The following is a 14796-nucleotide window of genomic DNA, read 5'->3' as shown; positions in this document are numbered from 1 at the left end:
AATTATGAGATCTTAATCTCTTAAGGTGCTACGTTTTAATTACTAGTTACGAAAGTAGTACTTAAAAAAAAAAAATGATTGAATGAAATGAGCACCCATACATACCAAACATAAATTGTATATAGTCGGTATCTTGTAGAATCAACATTTTAAACTATCCACATTAGAAACACTTTGTGGAAATGAAAGCTAATAAATATATTTTCACTGATGAGAGCAAACGTGACTTCTCATGGACTTACACTGTTTTGTGTACCATTGACTGAGACTCTGTAAAGCTTTTACTACCACTCCTACTACGAGCTCTGACTCAAGCCACAGAAATGTAAAACTATGATCGTGCTACACTAGTAGAACTCCCCCTTTCTACTGCCCTGTTGTTTGACTACATCCATCGTGCCTAACCCCCTCTGCTGTCTGGAATGACTGGAATGTTTTGGAGTTGAGAGAAATACCTAAAGCTGCTCTCTGCATGTCTACGTTTAAATACCAGGCTCTCTGTGTAGCCCAGTAGTATTACCTGTACAATTATACACGTTCACACTAAAGCAATATGTTAATAAGTCTTTTGCTATTCTTTCTATTTGTTTTTGTGCGTCTTTGTCTGCGTTCGTGCCTGCACGTTTGCGTTCCTTTCTGTGTTTATATGTCTGTGTGGTGGCCTATGTGTGCGACCAGCTCCCTAAGCCAGGGTAGCGCCAATGCGGCAGTGCTCGACGTCAACCAGACAGGCGGGCACAAGAAGAGGGTGCGACGCAGCTCCTTTCTGAACGCTAAAAAGCTTTACGAGGACGCCCAGATGGCCAGGAAGGTCAAACAGTACCTGTCCAACCTGAGCCTGGAAACGAACGAGGAGAGTCTGCAGACGCTCTCGGTGCAGTGTGAACCCTCCATCAGTACATGTGAGTTTGTGACACAACTTGGCACACACACAAATGCATAACAGATGTAGGCATATTAATACAATGTATAAGATAAACCCATAATCTCCTTGCAGAGCACTCCTTTTCAAGAATATACTGTAATTAGAGTTAAACGTTGAGTTCTTTATTTTGTTTAACTGCATACTTCTCTTGAGACACATGCATGTTCCCAGGATTCACAGCAGACACAGAAAGGGTGGGACCACTGGATGAATGTGTCTTGCTTTAAGACTCATTGGCAGCGAATACAAATGACTGAATCACTAGGCCAGTTTCTCATTGTTAATGCCAACTTTACTTGCTGCTAACGCATTGATAGACAGACCCTTACACACAGTTTTGAACAGCTTTGACTATCAGTCACCAGCTGTTTTCTTAAATTTCACAGCACATTCCTGCCTTCTCATACTGTACGACCTTTTACATACACATTTCAGTTTCAGGGCCTAAAATCCAAATCTAACTTTGTAATGGGAATTTGCTTTCTCGCCCAACTTAGTGCCCAAGAATGCCGGTGGGAAACGGCCAGACACCTCCCCAGTCGTGTCCAGAGCTGCCAGCCAACAGAGGGGCCAGTTGGCCAAAGGAAACCAGGCCCTGCAGGTCCCCGCCGTGGCCCTTTACCCATCCCGAAAGAAAGTTCCAGTCAAGGATCTCCCACCTTTTGGTAAGATTAATTTGGAATAATGAGATTTGTAAGAATACCCACAACCAGTCATTTGAGGTACACTAATACATGATTTAGTTTTATCATTTTCTCTGTGTTTGAAAAGTTATATTTTAGAAAGGTATTTGTATTGAGGAGTGTGTACAAATCTTTTTAGTAAACGCAATGCATGGGACATTTTGCTTGGAGTATCATTTAAAGTAATAAATTTAATTGGATAGTTTGAAATGATTCTTGTTGTGGAATATGTCCAACAATCCTTATCAGCAACTGAACTGTACAGTCCACCAGAGTTACTACTGTACTTGTATTTTATAGTGAGGGGCATGTTGCATCATATTTCATGACTGAATGAATAATAGTGCTGTTATGGATCAAGAATAAATAAGCCTTTATAAATCTTCTGTGCACTTGTCCTCCTTCGTGCCGCCATTGCCATGTTTTCTCTTCCGCATCCTGTTATTTGCAGACAATAGCAGAGCCAGCTTCATTATGACAGTGCTGCCACCTGGAGGCTGTCTGACAACAAGCAAATACACAACAAAAATTCAGACAATGCAGTTTAGCATCCCAGCCCCCCCGGAGCGGAATGGCAGTCTTCCTCATGCTAATTCTGCTCATCTTCTTGTAAATATCCACAGGCACCAGTTCCCCTCAGTCTCTGAAGAAGATTCTGTCTCTGTCAGAGGAGGGGAACGAAAGGCACCGGAGGCAGCCAGAGGACACTGTGTCCAACGCCTCCTCCCAGCTCTCCTCCCCTCCCATCTCCCCCCAGAGCTCACCCAAGAAGGGTAAGCCAATAATCCTCCCTCCTTCCCACACCATCTCCTGTCTCCTTCCTTCTGTCATGATGTGCCACAAACGCCACCTGGTGGCTGCCAGCATGCATTGCATTATGTTTCAGATCTGCTGTTGGGTACTGGTATTCATCCTGTGACTAGCAGGCCACAGAGTCAGAAAAATATTTTGCCCTTTAAACCACAGCAGCCACAGATAAACTGGTAGTTGCCTGATGGGAAGGCACTAACTAGTATAGAGTCAGGTGCATTAAACCTATATCAACACTAATCTAAGCCGTAAACCTGCGATTTAAATTGTAATGCTAATAATTCTTTGTTTTAGGATTTTAGCAACATCTTTGCTGAGCACCACATAGATGGTTCACAGAAATCTTTGCTCGATCCGGCTGTCAGTGGTTATACACAGCATTAGAGTTAACGCTATAGCCATTACAACAAATGTTGCCAGAAACTTGTCTTGGTGAGCTCATGGTACAGGACAGACAGGCTAAAAACAATATACTTTTAAAGTGCAAAGGAATGCAGTTCAGAAGTTATAACCTAATAAGCTAAACATATTAGCATACTAAAATATTTATAATACCATAAATAATTACAATCATAATCTTACAATTGTTCTCTGCTACAAAGAGAGTAAAAATTGATCCCAAAAGGTTAATGTGGGAAGCTTGCAAGCATGCAACATGTTACTTTTTCTTTATGCAACTGGCTCTTGCTATAGAAGCTGCTGGACTGGGTGGTTTTACTGTAGACTTCACGACTCTGGCTTTATTTGCTGCTTAAATTAACTTAACTGGAACCTGAAGGGTGCTGTGAGTTCATGTGTCTCCCCTTAGGCCTGAGTTTAGACTATGTCCCCTATTAGTGGCTCATGTTTGCTCCACATCTTTATAGTTAAAGCCTCCTAAAAGTTTTCCTTTAAACATCCCCTCATTTGTCAGACTCAAAAGTATAGACAGGATTAAGGAGGTTATTGAGGTGATTTATGCTGATAGTAGCTGGGGAATACGACCGAACCTTAAAGCTGAGCTACAGCAAATGCCACAATGACAGTCGCCTATAACTAGAAAATATGTCCTTACGTTTGTCAGCAATCCTAACCAGTGATTCCTCTATATTTTCCCAGACGCAAAGGGACTCGGAATTACAAATCCGAGTCCCTTCACGCTTATTCTCTAAACTTTTCCACACTATTCAGCACTCTGTTGTAACCCTGAATGTTGTAGCAAACTGCTGTTTCAGTAAAAATCTTACGCACGTACCCTAAAGAGCTGGTTGGCTTCCTTGGAAATGGCACTCTACAATTATCCCCGCGGTCTGTGTGTGATGCCTCATTTTAAAAAGACTGACTGAGATAAGATATGTCAATTTTTTTATGTTTTATGATGAGAGTTGAAAAAAGTTGACCCACCATAAGTTATTTTGATGTTTGGAGCTTTGTGTTGGAACGTGGTTGAAACCCAGTCAGCATGTAAGGGCGCCACGTCAGGGCTTTATCATCCTTTTTCCTTTTAGGGATTTGAAAGTAATCGGTTAGGTTTACTATTTGCACGCAAAAAAAAAACTGCTGGTGCTTAAATACATTTTTTAAGAACTCCTTTATTCTATAGGTGAACATTTCTTCCTCTCTCGCCCAGGTTACAACAGAATGGGAGACGCCTACTCGGACTCCGGTCACAGTGAGATCTCCTCTCGCTCCAGCCTCGTCAGTAACTCCTCTTTCGACATGGCGCAGGAGGAGAGGAGACTCCGTCACTCTGGTGGAGTTGGGGAATCGCACATCGGAGGACAGCGGCTGGAACGAAGAGCCACCACCGACCCCGACCAGTACAGCCTCGGGTAGGAACTCAAGTGGTTTATTTTGAGGTGAAGTTCTGTTTTATTTATCTGACCTTCAAACTTGAGTAATTTCTCTTTATTTTTTTGGTCATTCCTCAGGTCATATTCATCGATGCAGGACTGTCGAGGCATTTACACCGGCTGCCCTACAGTGCTCTCCTCCCCCAGTTCGGAGGAGCTGACCCAGGATCAGGGCGACCGCGTTTCCCTTGATGCTGCAGACAGCGGCCGCGGCTCCTGGACTTCCTGCTCCTCTGGTTCCCACGACAACATTCAGACCATGCAGCAGGGGCGTAGCTGGGAGACTCTGGCCTTTGGTGGAGGTGGAGGCGGAGGGGGCATTGGAGGACTCCCTCCTGGCGGACCAGAGGCCTTATTAGGGGGGCCTGCTGCGCTGTGGGCAGCCCAGGCCAGGGGGAGCTGGGCATCCGCCAGCTCCTCCTCATCCTCCGCTGCGTACTGGGGAGAGGACTCTGAGGGAGACACTGGCACCATTAAGAGGAGAGGAGGGAAGGACGTCAACGCCGACCCAGAAACAAGTAGCATCACATCTACCGGGTCGGAGGAGGCCAAGCAGCTCAGCCGGCCCTCACCATCCCCTATCACCGCTGGGGGTAAAGGCCTCCTTTGTGAGTGACTACTCTTTACAGTCCTGTTGCTTTAATTGCTGATTGGTGATGTTTTTATAGGAAACATATTTTGTTATACTTCAGGCAGAATATTTTTTTTATCTCAAGACAAAGACAGGCCTGGGGGTTTAGGATGCACACCATGTAACTGCAAACTAGTTGCTTTTCTGCGAAAATCACCGTTTTGAATGGGAAAATGAACACATGAATCGTGTAGATCCAAAGAGTTTTTATTTATTTTTTTGGGGGTGGGGGAGAGGGATATAAATCAAATCAAAACTTTTATTACAGACTCAAGGTCCAAATCACCCACAACAATACATAAATACATATCAATAAACGCACATGCATACACACCTACCTACACATTTAATAAATATAAAAACAATATAATATGGCACCGGTGCCGTAACGACCGTTATCTACCGGAACGAATTGCAACGCGGATTTCGATGCCTTATTTAGGTGCCACTGAAATGCCTGCGCTTCTCTCTGATGCTCCATAAACGGACGTTAGAGGCAACCTAAACATCGCCGCATGTCACGCTACTTAACACTACACTCGATAGCAGGTAACGTTAGCCTACCGTTAGCTACTTAACACCACTCGATAGCAGGTAACGTTAGCCTACCGTTAGCTAGTTAACACTACATTTGGCAACAGGTAACGTTAGCCTACCATTAGATAGCAGCTGGAGTAAACACGGTTAAAATCCTGACCGCTAAACGGTGTAACGGTGTGCTTGGGTGGGGGGGGCTTCTGAGTTTGCAGGTATGATGTAATTGCAGCATTTTTTGCCTCAGGACCTTTGTTGCGTTTAATCCCTCCTTTCTCTCTGGTCATTTCTTGTTATTCCTCTACTATTGCTATCGGGGGGGGGGAAATGCCCCCGGAAAATGTTATAAATTAGTCTACTAGTATTCTAAATGTGCCCTCATCATCTTCATCTTAATTTCTTTTGTGTCATTCTAGCGCGGAAAGAAAGCCGTTACCGGGAGCCTCCCCCAACTCCCCCCGGCTACACCGCCCTGACCATCTCCGACCTCGCTGAAGCGCAGCACCCGGCCCCGTCTGTTACCACGTCCACGGCGACCCACTCAGGCCGCCGGCCACCAGACTACACCACGGCTCTGCAGCGCTCGCGCATGGTCACCCAGTCGCCCGACTCCCACCTGGCCCACCAGGGGGCCAAACAGCGAACGGGCGGCCTCCACCGCACACGCTCACCAGCCGAGGAACAAGAAGCTGAGGAGGAAGAGGAGGGTGAGTCCTTGTCTTCCAAACTAATCGCTCTGAGGAAGCCAAAGGCAGTGGCACAGCATACACCTGAGACTCCCAGACCATGAGAGTGTGTGTACGGGGGTTAACAGGCCCCAAGGCAGGTAAAAACTAATTTATCAGGTTGCCCCCCCCCCCCCCCCTCCACTCCAATGAACGTGCATGTAAACAGGAACACACACTTGGACTGAGACTGACCATTCCTTCACACAACTACCCACAGCACCAGTAGGATCGTCCCACTCCAGATTACAATTCTCCGTCAATGTTCCTAACCAAAAACTGAGAATTTAGTATTCATGATGTGGGAATTGTTTATTTGGAGTGAGACCATCACCTTTATCTCACAATACGTCATCATGCATGAGTCATACTGGTTGGACCAGAAACTCACCACTTCTCTGCCACCACACATTCTGCTCTTGTCTCTCACCGTCTCACACGCTGTGCCGAAGAGCATCCATCAGCAGGCACAGTGCTCTCAGGATCCTCTCACCCATGCAATCAAACTCAATGCCTGAAAACATGCACCACCATTCTCCTGCACCAGCACGCACCTGACTTGCCTACAGTGACTTCTGTGTTATTGTAGCAGCACTTTTTATTTTGTATTTTTTGTATTTGCAGTTGTCCAGTGTTTTTACCAAAGGTTTTTCACATCTTAATCAAGTCTGAAGTTTGACAATTAGTTTGTAGACTTTTCTTACATTAAAACATTGCCGTTGCGTACCTGACTCTGACCCCCAATGTCCACTGGACGTAGCTCTGTCCCACTCCGGCTCCATCACTTCTGCTGGAGGTGACTACGCTGCCCTTTATTCAGTGCGCCAAAGTCTGCTGGACATGTGAAGCATAGCGTCGTACTTCCACTTCACACATCTCTTTTCTCCACCCATACCTTAATGGGCTCGGGGCTTTTTTTGCCCAACAAACTCATATCTCTGAAGTACAAACTTTAAAAAAATGTTTTTATATGAATGCCTATATTAATTCACATTGGGAAGTAAGTATACTTAATGATGGATTTCATTTGTTACTGACTTTATCTTAATATAAACAGCAAAACTAGTTTTTCTCATCTGAAAGTAAGTAGCAAGAGAGAGAAGGTGAACAGAAGGAAAAGAGAGGGGGAAGGGGGGGAAGAAGACAGGCTGAATGACGAATGATGTTTTATTACATTATGGGGTAGTATGGTAATTAAACATCTGTCACCCAATTTAATTGAGCTGCAAACCGCTATTCAACGGTTGTAAAACATAAAAGATGTCAGCAAGTCAACTCGAATATATATCACAAACGTAGCTGCTAAAGAATAGACACTCCAGTGCACTTAAAGTCAACACTGAAACTGTGCACCTGAAATGTGACACATCAGCATCCAGTGGACATCCAGGGTCATATATTTGATGATGGTGCATCTCTATATGAAACGACAACGGCGAGTTCAAAACAGCCCCCTGCTCAGCCCCCGGAGACAATAACATACCTTTGAACTTAATTTATTTCAGAATAATATTGACATTTCCTTTGTAACTGTCAAGTTTGAAGTCCCTGCAAGTTAATTTTATATATATATATATATATATATATATATAAAAAACACACACACACAGTACAGGCCAAAAATTTTGACACACCTTCTCATTCAAGTGCGTTTCCTTTTATTTTCATGACTATTTACATTGTAGATTCTCACTGAAGACATCAAAACTATGAATGAACACATATGGAATTATGTACTTAACAAAAAAGTGTGAAATAACTGAAAAATGTCTTATATTTTAGATTCTTCAAAGTAGCCACCCTTTGCTTTTTTATGAATAAGGGAATACAGTCCACTAATTAACCCTGACAAAGCACACCTGTGAAGTGAAAACCATTTCAGGTGACTACCTCATGAAGTTCATTTAGAGAACACCAAGGGTTTGCAGAGTTATCAAAAAAAGCATTGAATGAGAAGGTGTGTCCAAACTTTTGGCCTGTACTGTGTGTCTATCTATCTATCTATCTATCTATCTATCTATCTATCTCATACTGACATAGATCATGGAAAAATGATGGCCTATTCTGGGAAAATGTTTGGTAGTAAAGTATACGCGATTCATGGTTTGTGCCCTATAAGAAGGCAGGTTGACATTCCAACTGAACACTGCCGCAGCTGCTCTTTTTAGTTTTCAGCTGTCACTGAAGTAAAAAAAACTTTTCTACTTTTTAACCTTTTTAAAAATCTGTTCATACATCGCATGTCCACATTCAATGTAACCTTTTCACTGTCGTTTGTTTTCACAGAGGATGAACAGGTGTCAGCGGTCTGAGGGACAACCGTGGGCGTCCTTTTGCAGTAACTTGAAGTCCCCCTGGTTTGGGGTGGGCAGGATTAAAGAGACTGACAGACAGACAGACCAATGGACTCATCATCAGTTACGTACGTGCCTGCCTCCTCCACTTGGCTCTCCCTCCTGATTGGTGGATTCCTCTGCTCGTCTCCCTCCCCTGCCTTAAAGCATCATATGGGGTTGAATGACCCTGCATGCAAAAAAAAATACTGTGAAGAAGAGATGGAGAGAAGGTCAAAGACAATGACAAAATGCCTGGCACTTTTTTTTTTTTTTTTTGGAAAAAAAAAAAAAAGACTACAGAAACCTAACTGGTGCCAGGGGGGTCAACCTGGCCACAAACACACAAAACCACATAGATGTTGGAGCGGTTCCTTAAGACCGCCCCTCCTCCCAGTAACAAAACCCCGAACCCACCTGTTAACACAACAGCATCAAGACGTGTTGAGCTTCATCTGCACTTTCTCATTTTCTACTTTCAGAAAAACAAAAAACCAGAACAAATAAAAAGGAAACAGACTATCGTTTGAAGACCGAGAGAAACCACGATTGACTTGACTCTTCAACTACCCACTAGATTTCATTTCTTTTTTCTTTTTTTTTTTTTTCGTAATTTTCTCTGACTGATTGCACTCTGGGGGCCCGAAAAAGAGAAACCAAGTCAGCCCATTTCTTTACCTGGACTGAAACAACCTATCTGTTGTTGAGCGTTTGAACTCTAAATCCAGTATTATCTCGTTTCACATGTGAAAGCTTATCGAGTGTTGGTTCAAATCAAAGCTAGGAGGAGAGCTCAGTAGGGAGAACCAACATGCACAGTGTACTGACATACCTACATGCACACACACATACACAACATACATTTTATGTACCAGTACATACACAAAAACACTATTAATTCTAAAAAATAATAATAAAAAAAAAAAATAGCACTTTCAGCACAATCCTAGATGTTACCAGACATTTGGTCTGGATACCAGGGTATGAGTGAACCATATCTTACTGTCATCCCACTTTGGAGCTCGTCTGGTTATATCAAAGTCTTTTCTTCATCATGTTGCTTGCTGTTACATTGAACGTATAATGTTTTGTTACTGGCCTGTAGATGATATCAAGAAGCACAGTGGTGATTGACTGAAAACTGAGCGAACATGTTGGACACCATCGTGTTGGTCTCTAAAAGTGCATCCGAGCTACACAAAGTAACTAAAGCTTAGCTGCAGCTGCAATAGAAAAGATTTTTTTCTCACCTTTTTAAGCCCAAATTAAAAGCTGATGTGCGTTATGGACGCTGGCAGGAAATGTTATAATCTCACAGCAACTTGTGAGTCATAGCACAAACTGTGAGCAGTAAGCGGGCACTCACTGACATTAGAAAAGTTGCCTCTCGTTCCTTTATTTTGGTATGAAGGGATCACAAACCCACATCAGCGTATTTCAGAAGCTGCCATCTGTAAATTGTGAGTGTACCTCTATGTACCTTTTACAAATGATCTTGTACAGAGTCTTATAACACACATATTTCCCTTTTTAAAAAAAATCCACAAATTCAGATTTGGCTTTTTTCCCCCAACGTGAACATATGCCACATTTTGTGAATGTCCAAAGCGCCTTACAATGCCATGATTGCATACATTTCTTTTACATGGTTGTTCCCATCACAAATCACCTTGTTTCAAGAGCAGTTTTGAATCAAGCAAATAGTGGAGTGAAATGCCTTATTCAAGATCCCCCCCTCCCCCCCAAGACTTTTTTAAAAATATGTTAAGACTCAGTACAAGATGAAGCCAAGCATTTTCTTTGTTTTGTTTTCACATGGCGTCAGACTTGCTGTGGCCATTACGTGTTACAGTGTAGATCTTTTTGTCTACACACGGAGCGACCTCTCCCTCTGCTGTCGTGCTCATAGATTCATCCTCCGAAACTCCTCTCACCTGTTACAGACACCTCAGTAGATGCTGTGTGGAAATCGCTAACGCCTGCATCCAGTTTTCCACTGTATCTTGCCATCAAAGGAAGTGACTGAAGATTTTTATGTTTTATTTTATTTTTAATTTTTTTTTTTTTATCTTGGACTCCGGTGGAGAAGTTGACATGAAGAAAACCTTTTCAAGGCTGCCAATCAGTACGCTTAGAAATCCAATTGTGAAAAAGTAACTTTTTTTTCTTCTATCACTGAGTCGCACTGATCACATTGATCAGTCTTGGAAACTACAGACTGAGAAAAAGATGAATGAGTGCAGTGTTTTCCACTGTGGTCTGTGACTAGACACTAATCATTTCCTGGGTTTCTTTTTGTTGTTGTAATTTTGTTGTAATGGCTGCAGATAGATTGTTAATAATTTGTTTGTAATACAGTGGTGACATGCATCCTTCACTTTCATTCAACTCTGAAGATAATGTGCATATTAGCGGGGCCGAGTCCGACTTCGAAAAACAAAAAGTTGCACAAAAATGTACAAGCATAAAGATAAGCGTAGTAGGTAGAACTGCTACTCCCTTTGATGTGTGATGTCAGTGAGAAATGTACATTTAGCTGGTGATGACCTTCTTTTCTTCATTCTTTCTTGTACTACTTTGACCTGTATGTCTTTTAAAAAGACAATTGGTGGAGTACGTATCAGTTGTTTTTGTATTTTTAATACAATAATTGTAAATATTGGTTATATTTTTGTTCAAATGTACTATGTTTATGCCTCAACATCCAGTTTATATGAAGCTGGGAATCAATAAATACTGCATAAAGAATCAACACATAGGTTTAAATGCACTTATTCATTTCAATGTCTTTCTTTTCCAATTATTATTTTTTTTTCCTTCAGAGGATTTCCCCCCAGATACCGTCTAGTGTTTGCACAAGTCATGGAAGCAACTTGAAAAGTGTAACTCTCATACTTTTCTATCTGACCACAGTGTGTCAGAATTAATAAAAAAAGAAATATTGAAGTCTCCCCTTGATTTTATTTACTTGTTTTGTGTTGTCTTGTTATTATAGGGCTGTGAGAATAGTGCAAGTCCCAGCTCCCATTTTTTTACTTTTCCAATTTCATTTTTTCATTTGTTTCTCAAATTAGCTGTTTCATAATAACATTCAATATCTCCAAGTCACTGTGCACTACATACACATTACAGAAAAAGTGATTGGGCTATGTTTCGGGGATACATGCTGTTATAGATATTTCTGCTGCAAGTGAAACCTTTTAATTTGTGGCTCCTTTTTTGCCGTAATTGCTGATATTTACTCATATTTTTGATAACTTAAAGATTAATATACTATGGATACATTTCCATTCATACCATTAGATTTAAAAAAAAAAAAAAATAATTCAGAAAGTGTCACCCGTGGCAACAAAGGTTGGCAGACTGAGATAATAAAATGATTAAGTAGGTTTATGCTTTTGTTAGAAAATGATTGTACTTGTAATTATTTTGGTTTCACACCACAAGAGTGTGCTGTTTCTCTGCAAACAACTCTACGGCCTGAAAAAATGTTCATAATAATGTATACAGATTATGTTTATTTGTCTGTAGTTGGTCTAAACATACTCAAAAAATGATCACTACTTGTGTTCTTATCTTAAAACAGTTAACATTTCATTAGTTGGCGCCGTGATGCCTTTGTTTCCTGTTTATCAGAACGTGGGTGCAGGTGGAGAAATGTATTTGCTTGTACAGTTTGACATTTGGACTGTAGCTCTGTTATGGTAGTAGACGCCATATCACAGCTCCCACTCCTCATGAATAATGCAAGCTAGATGGCCCTGGCTGCCTCTATCACAGAGCCGAGGGCCCCAATTTGTCACGCTCTCCAAAAAAATGATACACACTCTGACCATGAGAAATGGGGAGCAGCCCTCACACACACACACTCACACAAACTTTCAGCCTGGTAAATGAACGGTAGAAAAAAATCTCTGTTTCACTGTCCCTTGCTCCATTTCTGTTTCTATTCTCAGTCTTTCACATGCAGAGAGAGAGAGAGAAACAGGAGGATTTGGGAGCATTCATTTGATTGAATATGCACGCAACGTGTGCCAATATTCAGAATTATTTGTTATTTATTATTATGTAAAAAATGGCAAAACAGACTACAGGGATGCTGTTGTTGCCCTGCACCTGAGCATTTTATTCTTTCCATTAGTTTGTAAATCTTTAAAGTTGAAGAGGAGAGATCTCTGCAGAAGCGTTTAGCTGTCTGATTTGGTGAGCCGTTTTACCAAAGCTCCAACTTTTTGCAGTGTTGTTATCTCTTGTGTTACAGACCCACTAGAAGAACATGAACACATGTTGCTTAAGTGTGTCTATTGTCTCTTTCTAGAGAGGAAAGGGAGACAAAAAGGACAGGTTAAGGGTTAAAATCAAAATCCGTATTTGTCAAACATACTTTCGTACACCAGGAAACCACTCGCTTGTTTTGAATGTAATCTATTCAGTCAGCAACATGGGGCTTGATTATAATGAGCTGCGTTGATTTCTCATTATTCATGCGGTGTCAACACTGCAAGTAAAAAAGTGACAAGAACATAGCTGTATAACTTGTTTTTCTAATTTCCACTCAAAACAAATGGAGGTACTAACAGCCCTCTGTAACACCTCTCTAACACTGACAAATCATGTTTTCATTGAGATAAAGTATTTTAAGAAAAGAAAAAAAATATACTTACTGAAGTCGCCTGCAGTAGAAAGATAGCTGTGACTGACATGAGGATAGATTTGGAGCGCTGCATGAAATTAGAGAGGAAACACTGCTGCAATCTGTGTCCGACAGTGAAACCGCCCCCTGATTACAGTTCGAGGCGATGTGTTTACCACTCATTTGGCTCTGTAACTGTGCTGCGCCCTCAGAGGCACCAGGGGGCACTCTTCACTATGAAATGCTGCCTGATGGACCTGTCCACTCTTTCCCTGGGCACTGGGTCTTATCAAGGGGTAGCAGGCAGCCAATGGTCCTCTGTAGATAGCCGGCTGGTTATGTGTGTGAAGCCCGGGCCCAGAGTTGTCGACCATGTTCAATCGAGGCAGCCCTGGGTTATATTATGGGACTGTCTGGATTCCTTTCATGGTAAATTGGATGAAGGCAGCAGCACTAGAGCTGAAGGGAGTGGAGATGTCACAGCGTTCACCGGCCTGTGTCTGGACTCAACAGGGCTGAGCAGGCCTGAGCAGACAATTCAGTTAAAAGCTGTCAGAGTCAAAGAACTGAGAAAAAAAGATTTATAAAAGCTGTATGCTACTCTGCAGGTGCTTTCCTGCGTAATTTGCTGTAGTAAAATCCGGTGAAGGTTAGGGGGTGAGAGGAAGCTGGGAAGCATTTTAGAGCAGATTTTTGTTTGATTTTCCACATTCAACATGTTTCATAAAGGGATTGATGCTGTTTCGCTCCTAAACACTCTTTTAGAGAGCCTGTATTGTTGTCAGTCAGCATGGAGTCCTTTAGTTACTGCAGTGCTCACCCTGGATTATTACATTTTATGATTCTCTCAGCTTTGGGATATCTAGTTGGAAACAATCTCCAATATACAGCTACATTTGAAATATTTCTGCTGTCATTAAGAGGTACTACTATGAAACATTTTCCTCTTTTCCCATTTCTTCATACAATAGAGATTCATTCATAGCTGCTTTCAGCTTTTCTAACCAGAATCCCACCCTCCAATAACAAATTTCCACTGTAAAAAACCCAAACAAAATTTTGAGCATTACAGTTTGATATCTTATGACACTTAAAAAAAAAGAAAAGAAAATCAATACTACAAATCCACACAACACCTACAGTATTTTGAAGATAAGCGTCTCCAAAGTATTCGGATATGCTATTATTTGTCAGAGAGGAACCGTTTTCTTCTGCTCTGCTCTCGGTGCTGCTGCTGTTCCCTCAACTCTGCTGCTGCTCCGGCTCTCGACTCCCAAATGTGGTAGATTAACAGATAGTGAGGTCTGCCTCTGACAGAGCACCTGCAAACGTGCAGAGATAAGAAGATGGAGCCTCCCTATAAACAGGGAACAAAACCAGCCGCGCGGCTTCATCACCCTCAGAACTCCCAGTCTTTCTACAACGTCCTGTCTCTCTTTTTCTGCCTCTATAATAGGCTGTATGATAATGTCTGGGTTTATACTATTCACAAATTAGATGTATGGTCTATCTATCCATCTATCTATACATCTTTCAGCAGAGACCCTCCCAATTCTCCCAGTGTCTTTCTTCTCACTAAATAACTCTGTGCCCGACTGCTCCCAGCTGCCTATCAGAAGTGACTTGCTCGAACTTGTCGTCTCATGCAGTAATGACTCTATTTTCATTGATGGTGCACGCAGAAGAAATC

At 42.0% G+C, this 14796-nt stretch overlaps 1 protein-coding gene across 9 annotated transcripts in view; it reads left to right on the top strand.

The window, feature by feature from the left end:
- Positions 1–11225, top strand: part of rapgef2b (Rap guanine nucleotide exchange factor 2b) — a 117433-nt gene extending 106208 nt beyond the window's left edge. For 8 of the 9 annotated variants that reach the window (XM_028588957.1, XM_028588954.1, XM_028588955.1 and 5 more), the window contains 7 exons: positions 679–902; positions 1423–1590; positions 2232–2381; positions 4028–4229; positions 4329–4858; positions 5832–6241; positions 8427–11225. In XM_028588957.1, the coding sequence (XP_028444758.1) occupies positions 679–902; positions 1423–1590; positions 2232–2381; positions 4028–4229; positions 4329–4858; positions 5832–6205 (1648 nt within the window). In that variant the 3' untranslated portion in view covers positions 6206–6241; positions 8427–11225. The remainder of the gene's footprint in view (positions 1–678; positions 903–1422; positions 1591–2231; positions 2382–4027; positions 4230–4328; positions 4859–5831; positions 6242–8426) is intronic. The other variant, XM_028588956.1, reaches the window with a different exon arrangement.
- The last annotated feature ends 3571 nt before the right edge of the window (positions 11226–14796 follow it).

The sequence above is a fragment of the Perca flavescens genome, chromosome 10 (genome assembly GCF_004354835.1).
Source record: "Perca flavescens isolate YP-PL-M2 chromosome 10, PFLA_1.0, whole genome shotgun sequence".
Taxonomy (NCBI): Eukaryota; Metazoa; Chordata; class Actinopteri; order Perciformes; family Percidae; genus Perca; species Perca flavescens.
This window is presented reverse-complemented; position numbering and strand designations above follow the sequence as displayed.